Source organism: Pongo abelii, chromosome 9, assembly GCF_028885655.2.
Source record: "Pongo abelii isolate AG06213 chromosome 9, NHGRI_mPonAbe1-v2.0_pri, whole genome shotgun sequence".
In the NCBI taxonomy this organism is placed as follows: Eukaryota; Metazoa; Chordata; class Mammalia; order Primates; family Hominidae; genus Pongo; species Pongo abelii.
Window position 1 is genome coordinate 10,550,983 of NC_071994.2, and position 20,761 is coordinate 10,571,743.

General features: G+C 57.0%; 1 protein-coding gene across 4 annotated transcripts in view; it reads left to right on the forward strand.

Annotated features, from left to right (window-relative positions):
- The window catches only part of MACROD1 (mono-ADP ribosylhydrolase 1), a 170,341-nt gene that overhangs the window by 15,605 nt on the left and 133,975 nt on the right, over positions 1–20,761 (forward strand). For all 4 annotated transcript variants that reach the window (XM_054525738.2, XM_024255642.3, XM_024255640.3 and 1 more), the window contains exons 2-3: positions 183–284; positions 1,220–1,336. In XM_054525738.2, the coding sequence (XP_054381713.1) occupies positions 183–284; positions 1,220–1,336 (219 nt within the window). The remainder of the gene's footprint in view (positions 1–182; positions 285–1,219; positions 1,337–20,761) is intronic.

Consider the following 20,761-nt stretch of genomic DNA (forward strand, 5'->3'; position numbering starts at 1 on the left):
CAGGACAAGATATTCTAGGGGCCTCTGAGGCTCCCCCAGCATGCCTGCCCTGTGTGCCCAGGGAAGGATGGACAGGAAGAGCTGGTTTGCATTCTTGGATGAGGCAAGAAGGGAGACGTGGGGGTGCAAGCCCCTGGCCCGTTCCTCTGCCCCCACCCTGACCCTCCTTCCTGCCTCTGCAGCCTTTCTGAAGGGCCTGAGTGACAAGCAGCGGGAGGAACATTACTTCTGCAAGGACTTTGTCAGGCTGAAGAAGATCCCGACATGGAAGGAGATGGCGAAAGGTAGGCCCTGCTCGGGGGAGGCCCTGGTGGGCGGGCTCCAGACCCGTGGCTTGGGAGAATCGTGCAGACAAGAACAGCGAGTCCAGTGGCATGTATCGAGTGCTTGCTGCAGGCAGGTGCTCCGTGTGTATCACCTCATTCAATTATTTTATTTTATTTTTTGAGATGGAGCTTCACTCTTTTTGCGCAGGCTGGAGTGCAATGGCGCGATCTTGGCTCACTGCAACCTCCGCCTCCCGTGTTCAAGCGATTCTCCTGCTCAGCCTCCCGAGTAGCTGGGATTACAGACATGCACCACCACGCCTGGATAATTTTTGTATTTTTAGTAGAGATGGGGTTTCACCATATTGGCCAGGCTGGTCTCAAACTCCTGACCTCAAGTGATCTGCCCGCCATGGCCTCCCAAAGTGCTGGGATTACAGGCGTGAGCAACTGCGCCTGGCCATCTCATTCAATTATTAACACAACAAGTGCAATTTTTATCCCCATTATATGGTTGGAAACAGAGCCCCAGGTTAGGTGAGCCACCTGCCCGAGATTACTTGCTTGTGGGGAGCTGGGGTTTGAAGCTGCGATTTGGTTGCTTACAGCGGGGTGTGTTGGTGAGACAGCAGGCCTGGTGACCCATAACCCTGGGCAAGTCCCTGACCCACCTAATCCTCAGTTTCTACCTCTGTGAAATGGGATGGATGATATTGGCACTGTACCTGCTGGTGGCCTTGCTGTGAAGATGCAAGGAGTCCCCGTGTGATTTTAGCACGCAGTAGGTGCTCCTCAGTGTGGGTTCCTGGTACTGGGTCAGCAGTCATCGTGCTGCAGGCTGCCTCTGGAGGTGGAGGGAGGTCGATAGGGAAGGCCCTGGCCTCTGGGCCCTGGCTGGGTCCCTCCGCAGTGGGCAGCCTCGCTGTGACCTCCCCGGCCCCTACTTGTTCCAGGGGTGGCTGTGAAGGTGGAGGAGCCCAGGTATAAAAAGGACAAGCAGCTCAATGAGAAAATCTCCCTGATCCGCAGCGACATCACCAAGCTGGAGGTGGACGCCATCGTCAACGCTGGTGAGTGGCTGGCCTGAACCAGAGACCTGGTGGCCGCCCTATTGCCTTTGCTCTGCTCTGCTGTGCCAGGCCTGGGTGGACGCCACCTGGCTCCAGTGAGGCTCGGGTTGCTGGTGAGGACGGCCTGCTGGCGCCATGTCAGCCCAACGCGTCGGCCACTCGGGCTCCTCTTCCCTTGAAACCCTGACCTGCTGTGTCGGGGGCGCCTTGCTCCACTGAGACCCATTAGTGGCCGGGGAAGGGGGAGAGCTGGGGTGAAACTGGGCTGCCCTGCCAGGAAGGCAGAGGCCACAGCGGGGAGGTCTGACCTTGGGGGGCCACAGAAGCCCCAACCAGCGCCTGCCTTCCTCTGCCTTTGGCCTGGCCTGCCCCCGCTTCAGACCTGGGCAGGTGAGGGAGCTTGTCGAGGGATAGTGGGGGCAGAGAGGTCCCCTGCGGCGCTCTGGCAGCTTTCCAGAGCCTAGAAACAGGAGCTGCTCAGCTTCCTGCGCTCGCCTCTTGCTGTCTTGGCAGTTTATTGTGATGAGTATGGGAGCCGGCTGCTTCTTTGTGGGAGGGAGGAAGGGGGCTGCTACTCCACGCAGCTAGTGGTTGTCTGGCAAGGTCAAAGGCGCCAGGAAAGGACTTTGGCATGGGGTGCCAAGGGCTGGTTAAGTCCAGCAGGTGGCCTATGGAACAGGTTGAGTGGCGGCTGAACCCCGGCCCTCGCCCGTCTGCTCGCTCGCTCCTTTGCTTACCTGGCATCTGCACCAAGCATCGGAGGAAGGGGAGCCTCTTTCTCAGACCCTGAATGTGGGAGGGCAGGTCCTCTCGTCTTGGGCTCCAGCTCACAGGGAAAACCCTGCCGTGCCAGCCCCTCCCTAACCTGTGCAGGCCCAGGGCACCCCCGGGAGCTTCTTGAGTCTCCTTCTTCCCCACTTTGCGCTTGTAGTGGTCGTGCCTGGCCCCAGTGCTGTCCCCCAGTAACTCTGGGGCATGATGGTGCCAATGCTGTGAGCATTTCCGTTAATCTCTGTGAGTGACGGGCTCTAGGATCCGGAGAGGGGAGGTCACTCGGCCGCCCCAGGCCTGATCCATGGGGTCTGAGTTGTGTTTCCTGAAGCAACCTTGCTCTATGTGTCTTCCCACTGTTGACTGCAAAGCTGGATAGTCATATGGGGGTGCCTTGCCCACACGTTACCTGTCTAGGCACACAGGTGACAAGTTACACGTAGGCAGGAGTTTCTGCTCAGAGTGGCTGGCTGAGGGGAGCCGGGAGAGCTAGGGTCACCTTGGGCTTCTGCAGATGGTTCTGGTGTGTTTCTCTAGGGCCACTAGGATGAGAACTGCTAGTCCATCTGGGGACACACGGCTAAGACAGAGCCACATCTGGGTTGGCAGACGTTACAGCGGCCTAGGGGAGAAGGGCGTTCTTGCTGCCTGTGCCCAGGAGGGGCTGGCCTGGAGCAGAAGGGCAGAGCCTTGGGGCTGTGGCTGAGGGGGCAGTCAGGCAGGCCAGTGGGTACTGCAGCCCTGCCAGTCACTGGCAAGCGTGTGAGAGGTACCCCAGCGGTACCTTCTTGCTGAGCTGCAAAGTGGCCAGAGGGAAAATGAGGCATCCTGTGAGCTCTGTCTCCCGGGGTTGGTGGTTGGCTGCAACATGGGCCAGGAGAAAGGGTGCAGGGTGGGGTGTTGATGGGTGCAGATGGAACGGGGGCACTCCGGAGGCTGCACCCGGGCTGTGGGTGTGATTAACGCTGCTTCCTAAGTGCCCTTGGGAGTCGCCAGGCTTTGGATGCAGCAGCTCCATCAGAAGCGCTTTAGTGCCAGCTCCATTTGCACCAGGGCCAGGGCTGGGGCAGTGCTGGCTGAGTTTCTCTGGGGACTCCCCTTCTCCATGTCCTTGCCTAGGCCTCTGTTTCCTCCTCTGCACAATGAGGGTGGCGAAGAAACCACCCATCAGGTTACTGGGGGCACTCGGAGCTGATGCACGTGACGTACAAATGACGGTCACTCAGCACCTGGCAGGAATCGGGGCTCAGCACCTCGCACTGGTGCTGAAACTGGTGTCATCAGTGCCGTTCTGGGTATCACCCCTGTCCTGGGGGTGCCGAGGGACATGGTACCTCCTGCAAATGATCAGCTTTCATCTCCCTCTGCTTGCCTCAGTTTACCCACACACCTCTTGGTGTGTTCTCCTGGGATCTTTTTGTTCTAGACTCTCACAGCCAGGAGGACCTGGTACCCGCCTGGAATCCCAGGGAATGACGGAGGCAGGGTCTGAACACGGGCTTCCCACACAGAGCCCGAGTCTCCTTTCAGCCGTCCAGGGCTTTGTGGCACCCCAGCGTTCAAAGTGGCTTTGGCACTGGTCAGGCCTCCAGGGTCCTGGATGGCCTTGGCTCCCACCCCAGCCCCTTTGCCCACCAGGGGGCAGCAGAGATTGCAGTTCCCAGGAGCCCATAAATCAGCCTGTTTATTAGTGGAATAAAAGTCGTCGGCAACGGCGGGGCTTTTCGGGGCTGCATAAATCTGCGTCTGTGCCTCGTGAAACCCATATGTGCTTAATTCATATGTAAAGTTTCAAGCAGGAAGAGAATACGTGTCCATTAAATTCTATTTGACTTGATTATAATCATTAGCCGTGAATAATTGCTTCTCAGTGCCTACCACAATAAACCAGAGGAGAGAGCAATTATCTTGGGGTGGGGATTTTTAAATTTATATTTTTGAAGCCAAGAGCAGTGCTGGCCCTGCGGGCGTCAGTGGCCCATGGAGAACGCCGTGGGTCACACTGGGCTGGGAGCTTGAGATCTGGCCGCCCGCCGGAGCTTCTGGATTTTGTTGTGGGGGGCGGTTCTCTTTGTTCCTGCTGCCATATGGGAGGGGCTGTCGCTGCCTGGGCTTGGGTCCAGCTGCAGGGATGTGGAGGGGAAGGGTGCAGTGGGAGCTAGGAGAGGGCTGTGAGGGAAAGGGGGTGGGGGGAGCTCCCAACCCCCCACCCTCCTCCATCCTGAAAAGCTGTGGGCTTGAAGGGGTCTCCAGCCAGGCTGTGGGCATCTCTCCTGCCACTCAGCAGGGCCCTGGGGATCCTTGGAGAGGGCAGTTGCCAGGTGTCCCCCTGCCCGCCCCCCTCACTCCTTCCCCTCCCTGAAGAGGCATCTGCCTGTGACCTCCCTCAGGCCTTTGAGAATCGGACCCTGGGCGGGATGTAGTAGCTCACTCCGGTAATCCCAGCACCGTGGGAGGCCGAGACGAGAGGATCACTTTAGCTCAGGAGTTTGAGACCAGCCTGGCCAACATAGTGAGACTCTATCGCTATAAAAAAATATAAAAAAATTAGGCATGGTGGTGTGTGCCTATAGTCCCAGCTACTCAGGAGGCTGAGGCAGGAGGATTGCTTGAACCTGGGAGATTGAGGCTGCAGTGAGCCATGGTTGTGCCACTGCACTCCAGCCTGGGTGACAGAGTGAGACCCTACCTAAAATATATATATATATATATAATAGAACATCAGATTCTGGGCCAGGTGCGGTGGCTCATGCCTGTAATCCCAGAACTTTGGGAGGCTGAGACAGGCGGATCACTTTAGGTCAGGAGTTTTGAGACTAGCCTGGCCAACATGGCAAAATCCCATCTCTACTAAAAATACAAAAATTAGCCAGGCATGATGGCATGCACCTGTAATCCCAGCTACTTGGGTGGCTGAGGTAGGAGAATCACTTGAACCCAGGAGGCTGAGACAGGAGGATTGCTTGAACCTGGGAGGCCAAGGCTGCAGTGAGCCACCATTGTGTTACTGCCCTCCAGCCTGGGCAACAGAGTAAGATTCCATCTCAAAAAAAAAAGAAAATCAGACTCTGAGGCTGCAGGCGGTGGCTCACTCCTGTAATCCCAGCACTTTGAGAGGCTGAGGCAGGAAGATAGCTTGAGCCCAGGAGTTTGAGACCAACTTGAGCAACACAGTGGCACCCTATCTCTACCAAAAAAAAAAAAAAATTAAAAAAGATTAGCCAGGTGTGGTGGTGTATGCCTGTAGTCCAGCTACTTGGGAGGCTGAGGTGGGAGGACTGCTTGAGCCTGGGAGGTTGAGGCTGCGGTGAGCTGTGACTGTGCCATTGCACTCCAGCCTGGGCAACAGAGTGAGACCCTGTCTCAAAAAACAAATAAAAATAAGAAAATCAGATTCTGTTTCCCTACTGATCTCCTGGCATTTGAAATTCAGGACTGGTTTCCACTCTTATGTTATTGGGCTATGAGATGTGATTGGGATGTGTGTGATGGTGTGTGTGTGAGGTCAGGAGTTCGGCCTGTGTGTGTGATGTGTGTGGTGCGTGTGTTTGTGAGGTAGCATGTTTGTGTCTGTGCTTGTGTGATGCGTGGGGTGTGTGTGATAGAGTGTGTGTGTGAGGTCAGGAGTTTGGCCTATGTGTGGGGGGGTGCACGTATGCATTTGTATGATGTGTGTGATGTGTGTGTGTGTGTGATGTGTGTGTGTGCCTGTGCTTGTGTGATGCATGGGGTGTGGGTGATGGAGGGTGTGTGTGGTGTGATGTGTGTTTGTATGGGATGTGATAGGAGTGAGGTGGGAGGTTGGGCAGAAGCATAGAAGTGGGGATGCCTGGCTGGTGGGTGGCAGGGCTTGAAGTTACAGGGATGGGACAAACCCCCACACCCTCAGGCACAGTGCAGGCCTCCCTGGGCCCTGTCCCCGTGGGCTGCCAGCCGAAGCCACTTGCTTGGGCAGCACCCGGGAGAGTCTCAGGCTCCTGCCATCTGTGCTGGCCACGGCTCCTGCCCACAGGAGCATGGCGCATCCGTCTTAATGAAATTGGGCTGCCGCGTGCAGGAGATAAGTCAGGGAGCCCCCGCAGGCCCCCTCTTCTGGAGGAGGAGGTTCTCAGAGCCTCTCCAGCCTTGCCTGTGACCTCAGGCCTGTGTATGGGGAGAGCTCCGGTCTCAGGGTCTCCACTAGGGGGTGCTGTGGCTTCCAGGGTGTTTATGTCTCCTTTTTACCTGAGAGGTGCAGTGACCTTGACTAGGCCACCTCCCTGTCCTTGAGTTTCCTGGTGCACCAGACCTGTGTGTGTGGACTTCTTGTTCCTGACAGATAGCAGAGTCCTGGGTAGGACATGTCTGGGCACAAAGAAAGATCCCCATTCTTGGCCAGGCGTGGTGGCTCACGCCTGTAATCCCAGCACTTTGGGGAAGCCGAGGCGGGCGGATCACTTGAGGTCAGGAGTTTGAGACCAGCCTGGCCAACATGGTGAAACCCGGTTCTATTAAAAATACAAAAATTAGCCAGACACAGTGGCACGCGCCTGTAGTCCCAGCTACTCAGGAAGCTGAGGCAGAAGAATTGCTTGAACCTGGGAGGCGGAGGTTGCAGTGAGCCAAGTTTGCGCCACTGCACTCCATCCTGGTTGCTGGGTGACAGAGCAAGATTCCATCTCAAAAAAAAAGAAAGATCCCCATTCTTGGCCAACCCAGGGGTCCGGCTGCCTGGCTTTGGCCTTCACGTCATAAGAGGACAGGGCAGAGAAAGACTTTGTGCAAAGATGGAAGGGATCTTTTGTTTCAATGCCAGCCCAGAGCAGTGAGCATGGGCTGTGCGCACCGTGGCCAGGAGCAGGTCAGGGTCCCAGCGCCCCTGCTGGCCACTCTGTGGCCTCTACTTCCTCATCTGAGAGATGGCATCAGCATCAGTTCCACCGCAGGGCAGGGGTGAGGAGGACAGGAGTTCAGGCCTGTCCAGCCCTGGGCACAGGGCCTGGCACATGGAGAGTCCCCAGGAAATGATTAGTGGGAAGTCAGGAGCGAGAGCAACTAAGCAGAGTATAATGTGACAAAGCGCTAGGAGCAAGGTCTGAACAAAGTGCCACGCAACGCCACAGGGACCAATTAATTCTGCAAGGAGGTGGCGGGAGGCGAGGCGGGTCGGCTAGCCTTTCAGGGGCCCCGGTGTGCGGCAGGGACGGGTGGGAAGCCATGTTTCACAGCGACAAGCCGACCTCGCAGGGAGATTTTTAAGCCGCTTATTTATTTTAAATAAGTCATGAAGTGGCGCTCTGTCTCCTTAAGTCTTGGGGCTTTGATTTGTGAGAATCTGCTGGCCGCTTATCACTGCCCTCCTCCCAAGCACCGGCAGCCCCTGCCTCATCCTCTCCTACCGCCTGGAGGGCCCAGCAGAGCCTGGCCTGGTGAGAAGGAGCAGGCCAGGACCTGAGTGGCCACCTGAGCCGGGCACCCGCCCCTGCGCCTGGCCATCCCCGGGTGCCGCTTGGAGTCAGTGATTTAGAGACCACCTTGATGGACTACCAAGCAGGGGGCCCGCAGGGATGCGGACTGCCTTGTGGGAAGTGATCTGACGCTAAACTGTCACCGTAAATCGCTTTATCTGTCACTTCAGATTTAAATGTGTTTGCTGAGGCTTGCCGGCCGCCACGACAGCAGAAACCTCTCCGCAGTGGGCAGGGGAGGTGGCCAGGCCAGCAACGAGCCCAGGGCCGGCTGCACAGCGGACTTTGCAGCTGGAACCTGTTAGCGACACGGGCCTGGCCCTGGGCTCCCTCCTCCTCAGGGGAAGCCAAGCGCAGGTGAGGCCGGGCCACTTTCTGGTGCTCTGGCCACTCTGGATGTGTGCAGTGCTCTCAGAGGCCCGAGAGGCAGGCAGGATTATTACCCCATTTTTGGGGATCAAATAAGAAGCCCCACCTTGGCAGGTGACTGAGCCAGAATTCGAACTCAGGCACTTTCATCCATGCAACATACATAGATGATATGGCTGCTGTGCACCACACCATGGGGTGGGCCTGGGCTGCAAAGGACGCAGTCTCTAATTCCAGATAAGGGGTGACACGTGTGAATGGAAAAGGAACCATGGTGCATGAGAGGCAGGAGTCTGGCCTGCAGGGAAGGGAAGCAGTGGGGAAGGCTGCCTGGAGGAGAGAGTGCTTGGGTTGGACGGGGTGCTAAGTCAGAAGTCGGGGCAAGAGCATTCTGCAGGGAGAGAGCACAGACAGGGAGGGGTGAGGTGGACGGGACACTGTGGGGAGGCTCTGAGGGGTCTGGAGTGAGCTATGGCCTGGGCCTGAGTTGGGGGGGCTTGGTCAGATCACTTGGGTTGCTGGGTGGAAAAATGGGGGCAGGGAGCATAAGGTAATAAGGACAGGGAGACCCAGAGCTTGGGGTGGGAGGTGTCTCCCTCTAGGTCTAGGCTGCATTCATACCCTGTGCAGTTAACCTCTCTTGTACTATTTCAGTCTCATTGTGCTAATGGTGAAATGGAGGCTCAGAGATGTGAAGCAACTTGCTTAAGGTCACACAGCTAAATGGTAGTAGAGCTGGGATGGGAGGTTTGCCGAGCTCCAGAGCCCCCAGGAAATTGTGTGTGTGTGTGTGTGTGTGTGTGTCGGGGTTGGGGGAAGGGAATACCTGCTCTCTGTTCTCTTTTTTTTGGTTGATGAATTTGAGTTCTGAGAGTGGGTGTGTCCTGTCTGTCCTCACGGCCAGGAAACTGAGAGGTGGGGCAGAAGTTTGCCACAACGGGGAGGGGTCACTGTAAAAAAGATGGGACCAACATCTGAATCTGGGCTCCTGGGTCCCCTGAGGCCTCCTGGTGGGCTCCAGCTCCCTCAGCCTGCCCGGCATCCTGTGTCCCAAGCCCCCTCAAGTCTCAGGCATGCCCCATGGAGCCCCGGCTCTGGACTGAGGGCAGCCTGTCACCTGCCGCTTGGTACTGAGTGTTCCCTCTGCTCGACACGCTGCACACGTTGCCTCGTGTCTGAGTCAGGCACTGACATTTCCCCCATTATACAGATGAGGACACTGAGGACACCGAGGCACCCACGGGTCACAGCTCTGGGTAAAAGGCAGGGCTGGGAATCAAACCCTCATCTTTCAGATTTGGGGTTTAAGAGAGAGACCATCAGGTTTTTTTCCTTCTTTTTCCTTTCTTTCCTTTCTTCCTTCCTTTCTTTCCTTTTTTCCTTTCTTTCCTTCCTCTCCCTTTCCTCCCTCCCTCCCACCCTCCATTCTTTCCTTTTTTTTGACAGGGTCACACTGTTCCCCAGGCTGGAGTACAGTGGTGCAATCATGGCTCACTGAAGCCTCGACCTCCTGGGCTCAAGCGTTCCTCCCATCTCAGCCTCCTGAGTAGCAGGGACCACAGGCATGCCACCCCTCCCAGCTAATATTTTTATTTTTTGTAGAGACGAGGTCTCGCCATGTTGCCCAGGCTGATTTTGAACTCCCAGGCTCAAGCAATCTACCTGCCTCAGCCTCCCAAAGTGCTGGTACTACAGCCGTGAGCCATCATGCCCGGCCCAGGTTTGCTTTTTCGCTAGCTCCCTCTGGATCGTCTGGAAGTGAGGGGCAGAGTTGATCGAGGGGCCAGTCAGGATGCCTGGGGTCCAAGAGGCCTCCTCCCCACATTAGAAAGCCCGGGACACCCAGACACCGCCAGGAGCTAATTTCTACCAGTGCACGAGGAGGGCGGCTCATCCCCACAAGATCGGGCAGTGGTTACATAAATTCATAAATGATGGATCCCTCCTGAATTATTGAGATGCCCTCGTGGGCTCGCAGGGCCTGGTCCAGTGAGTGGAGCATTGGTGGGGGGCGGCACTCAGAAAGGACCTTCCAGGGTCCTTCCACCCCAAGGTCTTCCGCCCAGTCCCCTGCTTCTTACCTGAAGTTCTTCTGTCATTTCCACGGGGAATGTGAGAGTAGACTGTGGACCCAGTAACTCTCTTTCCTGGGTTTCAGTAGATTTCTTTTGTAAATTTTTTTGTAGAGGTAGGGTTTCTCTATGTTGCCCAGGCTGATCTCAAACTCCCGAGCTCAAGTTATCCTCTTGCCTCGGCTTCCCAACATGGTCGGATTACAGGTGTGAGCCACCATGTCTGACCTGATGTTTGTTGAATGGATAAGTAACTCCATGCCCTTGAGAGTTGGTCAGATGGTGGGAGGGGCTGCAAGAACCAGTGACACCCTCTAAGTCCCCTCTTCCTGCCCAGCCCAGCCCCCTACCCAACCCCTCTAGGCCCGAAGGGGCTGATCCACTTTACAGATTAGGACGGTGGTGGGCATTTCTGGGTCCTCGTGAGGTTCCTAGCTCCTTTCGAGGCACTGGAGGTACAAGGCCCAGTGTAACCCAGTGCCTGCCCTCCTGGCATTTGGAGTCCTATAGAGGAGGACAGGGGAGGATCTGAAGCCCAGAGGGGGACAGTGACCTGCTCAGGGTCACACAGCAGGAAGGTGGCAAAGCAGAACTGCAAACCCAAGCGCCTTTTCTCCCCCTCGCAGCAGACTTGTAGTTAGAAAACCCCAGCTAGGAGTCTGCTGCCCCCACATAGGGTGGCCACCCTGCCTCCCACGCTGTGCCCAGTGTCCTGAGCACGTCCTCTCTGGCTCCTTCCTGTCCTTGAGGCCTCAGCGCCTGCACCTGTGCCCCTGCTTGCGTCCCTGGTGTGCTGTCCACCCGAGCGCTGAGCCGAGGAGGCCGGAGCTTGTGGGAATGTGTGTGTTTTGAAATTAATGGGGACCATTAAATTGGCCAAGCATGAAAAGGGCTGGATCTGCAGCCCTTGGCTCGCTCTCCTGGAATGATCCGCCAGTTCCTTGGCAAGGCACAGCCGAGCTGGTTTCAGGGCTCCCCAGGAGGCCGCGGCTTGCCTGCCCGTTTAACGGATGGGTACTCTGTGTGCCTAGAACATGAAGGGGTCTGGCTGCAGCAGCACGCGGTGGCCACAGTGCCCCCGCTCCCTGGCTCTGTGCAGATGGCAATGTCTGTGGGTGCGTTGACTTGAATCTTTTCCGTAGACCTCTAGAGTGGGCTCAGACACTCTCCAGACCCTGACCCTGGGGCTTCCTGGATGAGTCCTGGCTGGGCCTGGTGCCAGTTTGGCGTGGCCTCCAGGACATAGCAGGATTAACAGTCAAGGACCTAGGCCCCGTCTCCTCACCTCCCCCACCATGAATAGCTCCATCTACTGTGGATTCTCCATGTGGACATTTTCTTAAAGATAGGGTCTTGCTCTGCCACCCAGGCTGGAGTGCATTGGTGTGACCACATCTCACTGCAGCCTTGACCTCCTGGGCTCAAGCAATCCTCCCGCCTTAGCCTCCCGAGTAGCTGGGACCACAGGCTCATGCAACCATGCCCAGCTAATTTTTGTATTTTTAGTAGAAGTGGATTTACACTATATTTCCCAGGCTGGTCTCAAACTCCTGGGCTCAAGCGATCCTCCTGCCTAGGCCTCCCAAAGTGCTAGGATTACAGGTGTGAGCCACTGTGCCTGGCCATATGGGACATCTTGTAACTGGGAGTTGGAGTCCTGGGTACAAGTCCTGGCTTCACCGTGTACCAGCTGTGTGACCTTGGGCAAATCACTTAACCTCTCTGTGCCTGTTTTCTTGTCTGTAAAACAGGGATAAGAGTGCATGGGGACCCAGCCCCCAGCACTGTGGGTTTGAGAGGAGACCGCTTGTGTAGGATGCTCAGTACAGTGTCTGGCACAGAGTGAGCACCCAGGAGATGCCAGCTCTAGTTCTCGTTGCCGTAGCTGCTGCTCTGGGAGGGCTGCTGAGACCCGCTGAATCGGGCATCCGATCAGCCAGCACCTGCCCTGCATCCAGCCCTTGGTGGGGCTGGGAACAGGGGAATGGTCCCTCTATCCTGAATGGGCTGAAGGCACCTCCTTCCCATATTCGTGGTAGGGAACCGAGTCACCTGCTGGGCCTGGCATGGCCGAGGGGACGGCCCTCTCCTGACTGCCAGAGTCTCTTGGATGGGTTTCCTGACCATGAGGGCGCAGGGCAGGCAGCCTGGGCCCCTCACTCCCCACTGCCAGCAAGGTGGTCCATGCCTGCTTTGCCTTTCATTGGGAAGGATGTGTGGTCACATAGAAACAGCCTGTGCAGCGGGGCATGAGGTGGGCTAGGACAGGGGATGTCCCCAGGGAAGCCAGGTGACTGAAGTGGCTCTTTCAGGGCCTGGCTGCCATCTGCTGAGGCCTAAGCTGCCAGAGAAGGCCCCTGAAGGCCTTCAGGGGTGGGGTGGAGGGCACTGGCAGGCTTGGTTGGCCAGCTTCAGAGGTCCCAGAGGCCAGGGCAGTGGCTGCTTACCAGACAGAATCGGCTAAGATCTGGTTCCACCACTATGTTGGGCAAGCCCCTGCCTCTTTTTTTTTCTTCTTTTGAGACAGAGTCTCACTCTGTCACCCAGGCTAGAGTGCAGTGGCGCGATCTCGGCTCACGGCAAGCTCCGCCTCTCAGGTTCACGCCATTCTCCTGCCTCAGCCTCCTGAGTAGCTGGGATTACAGGCGCCCACCACCACACCTGGCTAATTTTTTGTATTTTTAGTAGAGACGGGCTTTCACTGTGTTAGCCAGGATGGTCTTGATCTCCTGACCTCGTGATCCGCCCGCCTCCACCTCCCAAAGTGCTGGGATTACAGGCATGAGCCACTGTGCCCGGCCAGCCCCTGCCTCTTTAGGCCTTGGGGTTTCCCATCTGTTCCTTATGGGGGCATTAATAGGAAAAAAATGCATTACTGCCTGGAAGTCCCAGCACACTGGAGGGGCTCATCAACGATAGTGATTGTTACTAGCAGTGAGGGATCTCACTTCACCACCGACAGGACTCCGAGCCCCTCGAGGGCAGGGGCAGCTCCATGGACTCTGGGTCTCCGTCCCTGGCAGGGCTCCTCCACAGTGGGGGCAGCCCGAGCCTGCCTGCCCCTGGAAGGACATACAGGAACTCATGATGGCTCATGGCTAAGGAGTCTTATGGGGAAGCAGGCTGCCCTGGTGGGCACGGCTGTGTGGGGATCTCCTGCTCTGTCCACTCCTGGCAGGGGCAGGGACGCGGCTGTTTATATCCACGCCGGGTGTCAGGAGATGGAAGCCAGGGAGGACGGGAGGATGCAGGAGCATGGAGAGCATGTGGGCTGCAGATCCGGGGGAGGATGGGCACCAGGACGGAGCTTGTCCTGACAGTAGTGCGGGAGGCAGCGAGCAGAGGCGGGGCTGAGAGGTCACTGGCGGCTTCCTCCACTGAGGCATGGCTGGCATTCCCTTCGGTTCATTAAAACCCATCAGTGGGCCGGGTGTGGTGGCTCACGCCTATAATCCCAGCACTTTGGGAGGCCAAGGTGGGTGGATTACCTGAGGTCAGGAGTTTAAGACCAGCCTGGCCAACATAGTGAAACCCCGTCTCTACAAAAATATAAAAATTAGCTGAGCATGATGGCAAGTGCCTGTAATCCCAGCTACTCGGGAGGCTGAGGCAGGAGAATTGCTTGAACCTGGGAGGCAGAAGTTGCAGTGAGCTGAGATGGTGCCACCGCACTGCAGCCTGGGCGACAGAGCAAGACTCTGTCTTAAAAAAAAAAAAAAATCCCCATCAGTGGCACCCACCTCCTGGCGGCAACAAGTGGCCCTTGAACGCCCATTCCCCACTCTCCTCCTCCCCGCCGCTGCCTCCTCCCCCTCTTTGGACATTGTAATTGCGGTAAAAACCAGAGCCGAGTGGCATCGCAGGTGGGGAGAGAGGCCCGGCTGTCAGCCATTCCTCTGCCAGCAGGGCCCGCGGCTGTTTTATTATTGCCGCCTGGCTGTATTTCAGGTACGGCTTAAACATCATCAAACGCCACATCCCTTTTGAAAAGCAAGAGCTACCTTGCTGAGGACGTTGAGGAGAAACAGGAACATTAAAATCTACGAAGCAAATGGCCCAGAATTGACATTTGTGACGAGAGCTTTGCAGCTTCCAATTGTCAAAGGAGCTAAATCCCCTCTGGCAGCCTGCGGGGAGCTTTCCCCGTGAGGGTCACAGGAAGGTGGGGTATGTTTGCCCGGGAGGAGACCAGGCAGCGCTGGGGAGGGGGTTCTGTGGGTCAGCTGACTGCCTCTCAGGGCCTCCCTGGCCTCGGCCTCCACCCAGCCTCCTCTTCCTCCTAACAAGGAGGCAGGAGCCTTCCGGTGTGCATGGGACAGGGCTGGGTTCAAGTCCTGCTGTGGCCACTTGCCAGGATACACCTCTCCCCTGAACCTCAGTTTCCTCATCTGTAAACCCAGGAGAGTGATGTCCCCTCTGAAGGCAGAGGACGGTGCATGCAAACACTTGACAAGTCATTGGAATTCAGTAAATGGTGACTGCTGTCACCAAGGAAATGGGCATATGAGCTGGCATTAATTTTTTAAAAAACATTTACTTATTTCCACTGAAAAATAGGAACAGTAAAATTGAGAACCATTAAAACAGGAACAAAAACAACCAAGCCACAGCAGGGGATGCTGAGCTGGGTATCTCCTAAGAACTGTGCTCCTGGTCCCACCTGGAACTCTGTGGCCTGGATGCCCTCAGCACGTGCTTTCCAGGCCACCAGCCTCTTGCCTGGTTCCTGGTCACGGCCTGCTCTCTGCCTTGGCACCTGCCACTCGATGCTGGTGTGTGGCCTTCCGAGGAACTATGGCTCATATCTGCCCTTGTAGTTTACACTCTTGATGGCTACTTGGGGATATCTTGGCTCCTGGTATCCTGTCCTGACCCGGCCCAGATGACACCTCAAAACTCGGCTGAGCAAATCTGTTGCAACTGAATATGAGATGCAGCTTTGAGCTTCCCAGCAGCCACTGCAAAATTTGTAACAAGATTTTAGGATCCATAACTCCAAGCTTGGAAATCAATTTAAATTTTGGCTGAATGCCTCCTTTTTCCTCTTGGCCTTTTTTCTTCATTTTTCCTCTCTAGTATCCTCACCAACTATTCTTTATCTCCCCCAAGGATGGTTTATCCCTTGCTCCAGAGCCCATCCCAAAGTGCTCGCCCCCCACATGGCTGTGCCCCAGCTCAGGAGACCCCCCTGCCGCTGCCCTCCTGTTTGCCACTGTCGACTCCCCTGTGTCGTGCTCACAGCGGCTGGCCTCTGGGCCTCTTGTCTTGCTCAGGCCCACTGGGTCTGCTGTTGCTGTTTCTCTCAGATGAGCCTGTGACTAATAAGGGTTGCCCCTGGGGGGCTGGCAAAATCTTTCCCTCCTTAATATCGGAGTTTAAAAATGTGTCACCATCGATTTGAAGAAAAGCCTTGTTCCTGCTGAGAAAAGCGGCCTGGAGATTCGTCTCGCCTTAGGAATCACACAGGCGGCTGCATAAATTCAGCACCAGAGAGAGCTCTCAATGCAAATGCTAAGATGCCCACTCCAGCCCCGCGCCAGCCCTCCCCGCTGCTCCCGGGGGCTGGCACCCCCACTTCCTTATCCCTCCATCCCTGCAGAGACTCGGGGAGGCCCCTGTGCAGGGAGGGGCTCCCTGGTTGGAAGATCCCCATCTCCCGATTCTCTCCACCTCTTTTCAGAGGCTGAGCCCGTGGCTAATTCCACTTCACGATGTGTTCTAATCCCGGAGGAGAAGGAGGATGAGTGACTTCCGGGCCTGGGGCTTCTGGAAGCCCTCCGGGTCCCTCACAGGTTGGGGGGGTCCCTCTGACCCTCTCCGGTGGGTCTGCCCTGAAGGCAAGAATGTTACCCCCACAGGCCTTGTCTCCTGGCCTTGTTGCATCCTTGCCTGGAAAGGACTGTTGGGGTCCTTTGGTGCATCCCCCCGCCTCCAGGCCGGCCCCTCCCCTCTGGACCTTGCCCTCATACTGGGCCCAGCCTTGCAGCTGCCAGTGCGTCCCACTCTCATCCAGCAGCTCTCCCAGCCCAGAATAACCATCACAGTCATGGCCTGAGAGGCGGCTATGAGTCTCACTTCTCAGGTTGGGAAGCTATGCTATAGAGACCGTAAGTGACTTGTCTGGGATCCAGGAAGCTTGAACCCAGATCTTTTCCCTATGTATCCTGGGAAATGCCCTTAAATGAATCAACGAATGGGTGAATGAATGAATGAGTGAGGAGGTGTGGGCACACAGTGACCACTCTAGGTGTTGTTCTGGTTAGTGAACTTGGTGACAGCCCAGGATGGGTGTGTCTGGAGAGCTTGAGGGAGGGCTGAGCTTTCTGGTCCCTGATGGGATCCACTCTCACTCTGCCATCGAGGTCATGGTGGCCACCTTTGTGGCAGTGTCCTTTCTGTTCCCCAGAGGGCTCAGCCGAGCATGGCGGGGAGCAGGACGGTGGGTTTGGCTGCCTAGGACTTCCACCGGGCCGCCCGCAGCATGGGCCGTCCCCTGCGCTGGCTGCAGCAGGGGTGACTTGGACCAGCCGGGAAGCTGCTCCAGGGGTCCTTGCAGGGAACTTAGTGGGGGAAGGGGAGAGAGGGCAGGCGCGGGGTGCCAACAAGGCTTCCCTGGTTCTTGGGGAACCACACAGCCGTGGGCAGGGGCACTAGAGAAGAGGGTAAGCAGGCAGTTTGCAGTCTCTCTGGCTGCTGTGGGCCCTCGGAACATGTGCTGGGTGGCCATTTACCACCTGGCGCGGGGAAGGCTGCAAGCTGGCCCTGCGCTGCTCCCCTCAAGCTGCAGAAGGGGCCCCTCGAGGACTCCCGGCAGCCGTTACTCTGGGAAAGGAAGGGCTTTATTTTTCCTCCTCCCTAAATGTTATTGCCTTTATAGGCTTTGGAAATCAGTTTTATGGCCTGCGTGTTTGTCCGCTGAAATGTGGGATGCTCTGGAGGGAAAATAAAATGCAGGGATGGTTCTGGCCCTGAAAGGTCAGGTGGCCGAGGGCAAGCGGCAAGGGCTCAGGTGTCTCCTGCAAAGCTCAGGGTGGGGTGGAGGGTGGAGTGACTGTGATGGACATGGTGACCTCCAGAGCTGAGCGGCCCTGGCCGGGGTTGCTCTTTAGGGACTGTTGTAGCTGGAAAGGGGGACAGGGAAAGTGTGTGCCAGGACCGGGAGGGGGCCTGGAATTCTAGTGAGAGGGCCGGCCTGAGGCTTCAGGACCTGTCCCGTTTGTCATATGGTCCCCGCTAGACTGACCTGGGATAGCGAGAGGCATTCTGTCCTCTGCGATGCCCGGGTATGCCAGCTGGCTCCCCTCAGGTGCCATCTGGGGTACCTTGCCAGCCACTGGCAGTGTAGACTTCTCAGTGTAAGTGAAAAATAAGCCCTCTGAGTTTTACCAGTCAGGATGCAGGCCTGGCAGGGGCTCTCACCTGCAGGAGATGCCTCATCTTCTGGCAGAGTTGGCTGATCGGGAGCCGGGCAGGGGGCAGAGATTCAGCGGGAGCACCCAGCAGCCCACACAAATCTTCCTGCCTTCCTTGGGACCGAGGACCCTGGAGGGAGACTCTGAGGGCCCCGCCCTAGGGGAAGGCTGCTTCTCCACTCCTCTCTTAATATGCGAAGAGCTCCTACAAATCAATAAGAAAAATGGGCGAAAGATGTGGACAGGCAATTCCCGGTAGGAGAAAAGCAAATGGCCAGTAAACAAGTGAAAAGATGCAGAACTTCGCTAGTAATCAAGAAAAAGCTAATTGAAATGAGAGACATCATTCTTCACCCACCGGAGAGGCGGGTGCTGGAAGTATTGCTGTGTTCAGGTGTGGCGCAGCCAGGGGAGGCAGTGCTTCCTCAGGTGCTGTCCCCCACCCCTGCATCTCACACCAAACCCGCACGTAGTAGGTGCCTGGAAATACTTGCTTCATGCCAGGTAAACAGGGCTCCTCTCTGCTCACAGCAAGTCTCAGCGGGGCTGCTGCCACCACTGCATTTGTATCCCTTGCTTTCCCTCCTCCCTGGGGGTTCAGCTTCCAGTCTCACCCCAATCCCCCCAGCTCCCTTGCCCTTGGGGTCCTCACACTTCCTTGTCAGAGGCTGGGGTCTCTCTGGGCCTGGCCTCTCACTGGGAGAATTCTGCTTCCTGCTTCAGGGTTTCAACACTCTCTGCAACCTCACGGCTGGTGCCAGGGGCGCACTGCAAAGCTCAGGGTGGGGTGGAGTGACTGTGATGGACATGGGGACCTCCAGAGCTGGGCGGCCCTGGCTGTTATCTTGGCTTCTTTGGAATCCCCTGGAATCCTCCACTGTGTGAAGCTCTAGTGATGACCTCAGCCTTCTTGCCCTGATGGCCACCTCCATCATCCGGCCCCAGAACTTCTCCTGCCTTTTCTCATTCATTCATTCCCTCTCCTGCCCTATCCATTCTAGCCGGGCTGGGTGACTTTGGGCTTTATAGCTGCATGTTCTGTCTCTGCTCCTGGCCTTTGCCTGGGCACTTACCTCTGCCAGGAGCAGCCTCTCCTCCATTTCCTTGGCTGACTCCAACCATCCTCCAGGTCCCAGCTGAGAAACCCTCCCCTCCAGGAACTTCCCCAGACCTGGGTTTGCCGTCGCTCCCATGTACTCCATGACAGTCATTCATTCATTTCATTAATTCCTGCAGCAGGTGCTGGGGCTGCAAGGGGGAACAAGGGAGATGTACCTGGGCAGCTGGGGTGCCCTAGGGTCCTGCAAGTCACCTGTCATGACCGGATCCCAGGGGAAAACCTATCTGAGAGTCAGAGACAGGGGACAGGGGCCCTGGGCAGCCCGCTGTGGGAGTGGCTCAGCTTGCTGCACTGGGAAGGGAGGCTGGGGCAGGTGGCAGGGCCATGCCCATGGGGTCCGGGTCCAGATGTCTTTCCCTGCCTTCTCCACCTGCGTCCAGTGTTTCCGGAGCACAGGGGAGCTGCCTTTCAGGAGGAGATCAAGGGGGCACGCGAGCCACACTTCACACAGCCGCAGCCCTGGGCATCTGGCTCGGCCTCCTGCCCTCTCACTTTGTGTGTGCCTCCCTGTGCAAGGCAGCCAGTGGGAGAGCTCCAGCCTGGGATCCCCAGCAGTCTCCTCTCTCGGCTCCCTCTGTCCCTGTCCCCCATCTTTTGAGGCATAGCCTGGCCTACCCTGTGCCCCTGGCCTCCTGCCAGTCTTCTTTCCAGTTCTCCAAGCCGAGGTGGATGCAACCTTCCTTTCTGCATTCAAAGGGCACGAAGTGATTAAGACCCAGTCCCTGCTCCCTGTGTAGCAGGGCAGCAGGGGCATAGCGTGGGGGCTCCATGCATCTGTGCAGGAATCCAAGGCGCTGGGGGCTGCTCAGGGATGGCTTCCTGCGGGAGGTCTTCCTGGGGAGGTCTGTTTCCCCCCAGGGCGCTCTGGCTGGGGCTCATGGGTGTGCATTTCCCTCTAGCTCACTGACCCTCAGCCTGGTCTCTTCATGAGGCCTCATGGGGCCAGGACTCGGGGCAGTGGGGGGAACCTGGACGGACCTGGTTCCAGAGCTAACTCTGTCACCATTGCCTTGGGCAAGCTGCTTAGATCTGGGCCTTGGTTTGCTCGTTTTAAAATGGGAGTAAGCCAGCCTGCCGCGCCTCCCTGCCGTGAGGATGAAGCTCGGTGACAGATGCCTGGCGCCTGGCACCACTGGCCCCCGCTGCCTTGCCTCTTGCAGATGGGCGCCCCTTCAGGAAATCCCCCCTAATTATGAAGTTACAGATCTGGATGGTCACATGGGGAAGAGCCACATTCATTAGGAGACCCGGGCACACAGCCTGGACTGTGCCAAGCATCTCTCTGTGCCAGCTTCCTGAGGACCATGGGCTCAATAGAGCACATCCCTGCATCTTCCTGGTGGCAGATTCCATCTGCCAGACCCCGAGGAGCCACTGACTGGGGAGGGCCTGCTCGGGACCTGCCCGTCCCTGGCGACTGCCCTGAAGCCCTTCACCCTGGGTTTATAATCTCTGCTTTAAAGAGGACTTCAATCCCTTTCCCCTGCCCCCACCCCACGCCCAGTGACCAATACATTCGCCAGGGCCCTGATCCAGGAGAAAGCTAATTAAAGAATTTCTGCTCTTGGCTCAGCCTGGACATAGAAGATTCCCCTTGGTCTTCCTGGAGTATCTGAAAACAGGTGGAGAAAGGGGGCATCAGATAAGCCCCGGGAGCCTCCATAATAGGCTTAATCCCCCCAAAGCCAGCAGGCATCAAACAGCTCTCCTCCCGGGACCACTGAGAAAGGGCTCGAGAGCTCGGAGGATGTGGGGCTGTTTCTAACCCCATGGGTCCCAGACTGTAGGTCCCCTTGTCCCCAGCTCCCCATGAATGGGAGAATGTGTTCCTCATGAGTTTAGACAGAGTATCAGCCATTTCTGCATAGTTCTCCAGAGCAGGGGAAGGTGCAGAGACCTGGCCCCAGCAGCTCTGGCGTGGGGAGGCCCCACTACCAGGGCTGCCAGCAGTCACTGTGATGACTGGCATGTAGCAGATGCTCAGTCAAGTGCGCCCCTCCCTCCCGCCGCTCACTTCCCTCCGGTTCCCCCTGCCCCCCTTGTCAGCTTCTTTTCTTTCAAGGGCCTGTTGCCTCTAGGAGATTTTCATCAACCAACCACAAATATTTACTCAACACTTACCGGCAGGCAGCACGTGAGCTCCACGGGGCAGGGGGCTCTCGGTCCCATTTGCTGCGCGTTCCCCATCTGAACAGGGCCTGGCATGCAGTAGGTGCTCAATAAAGGCTTAGTTG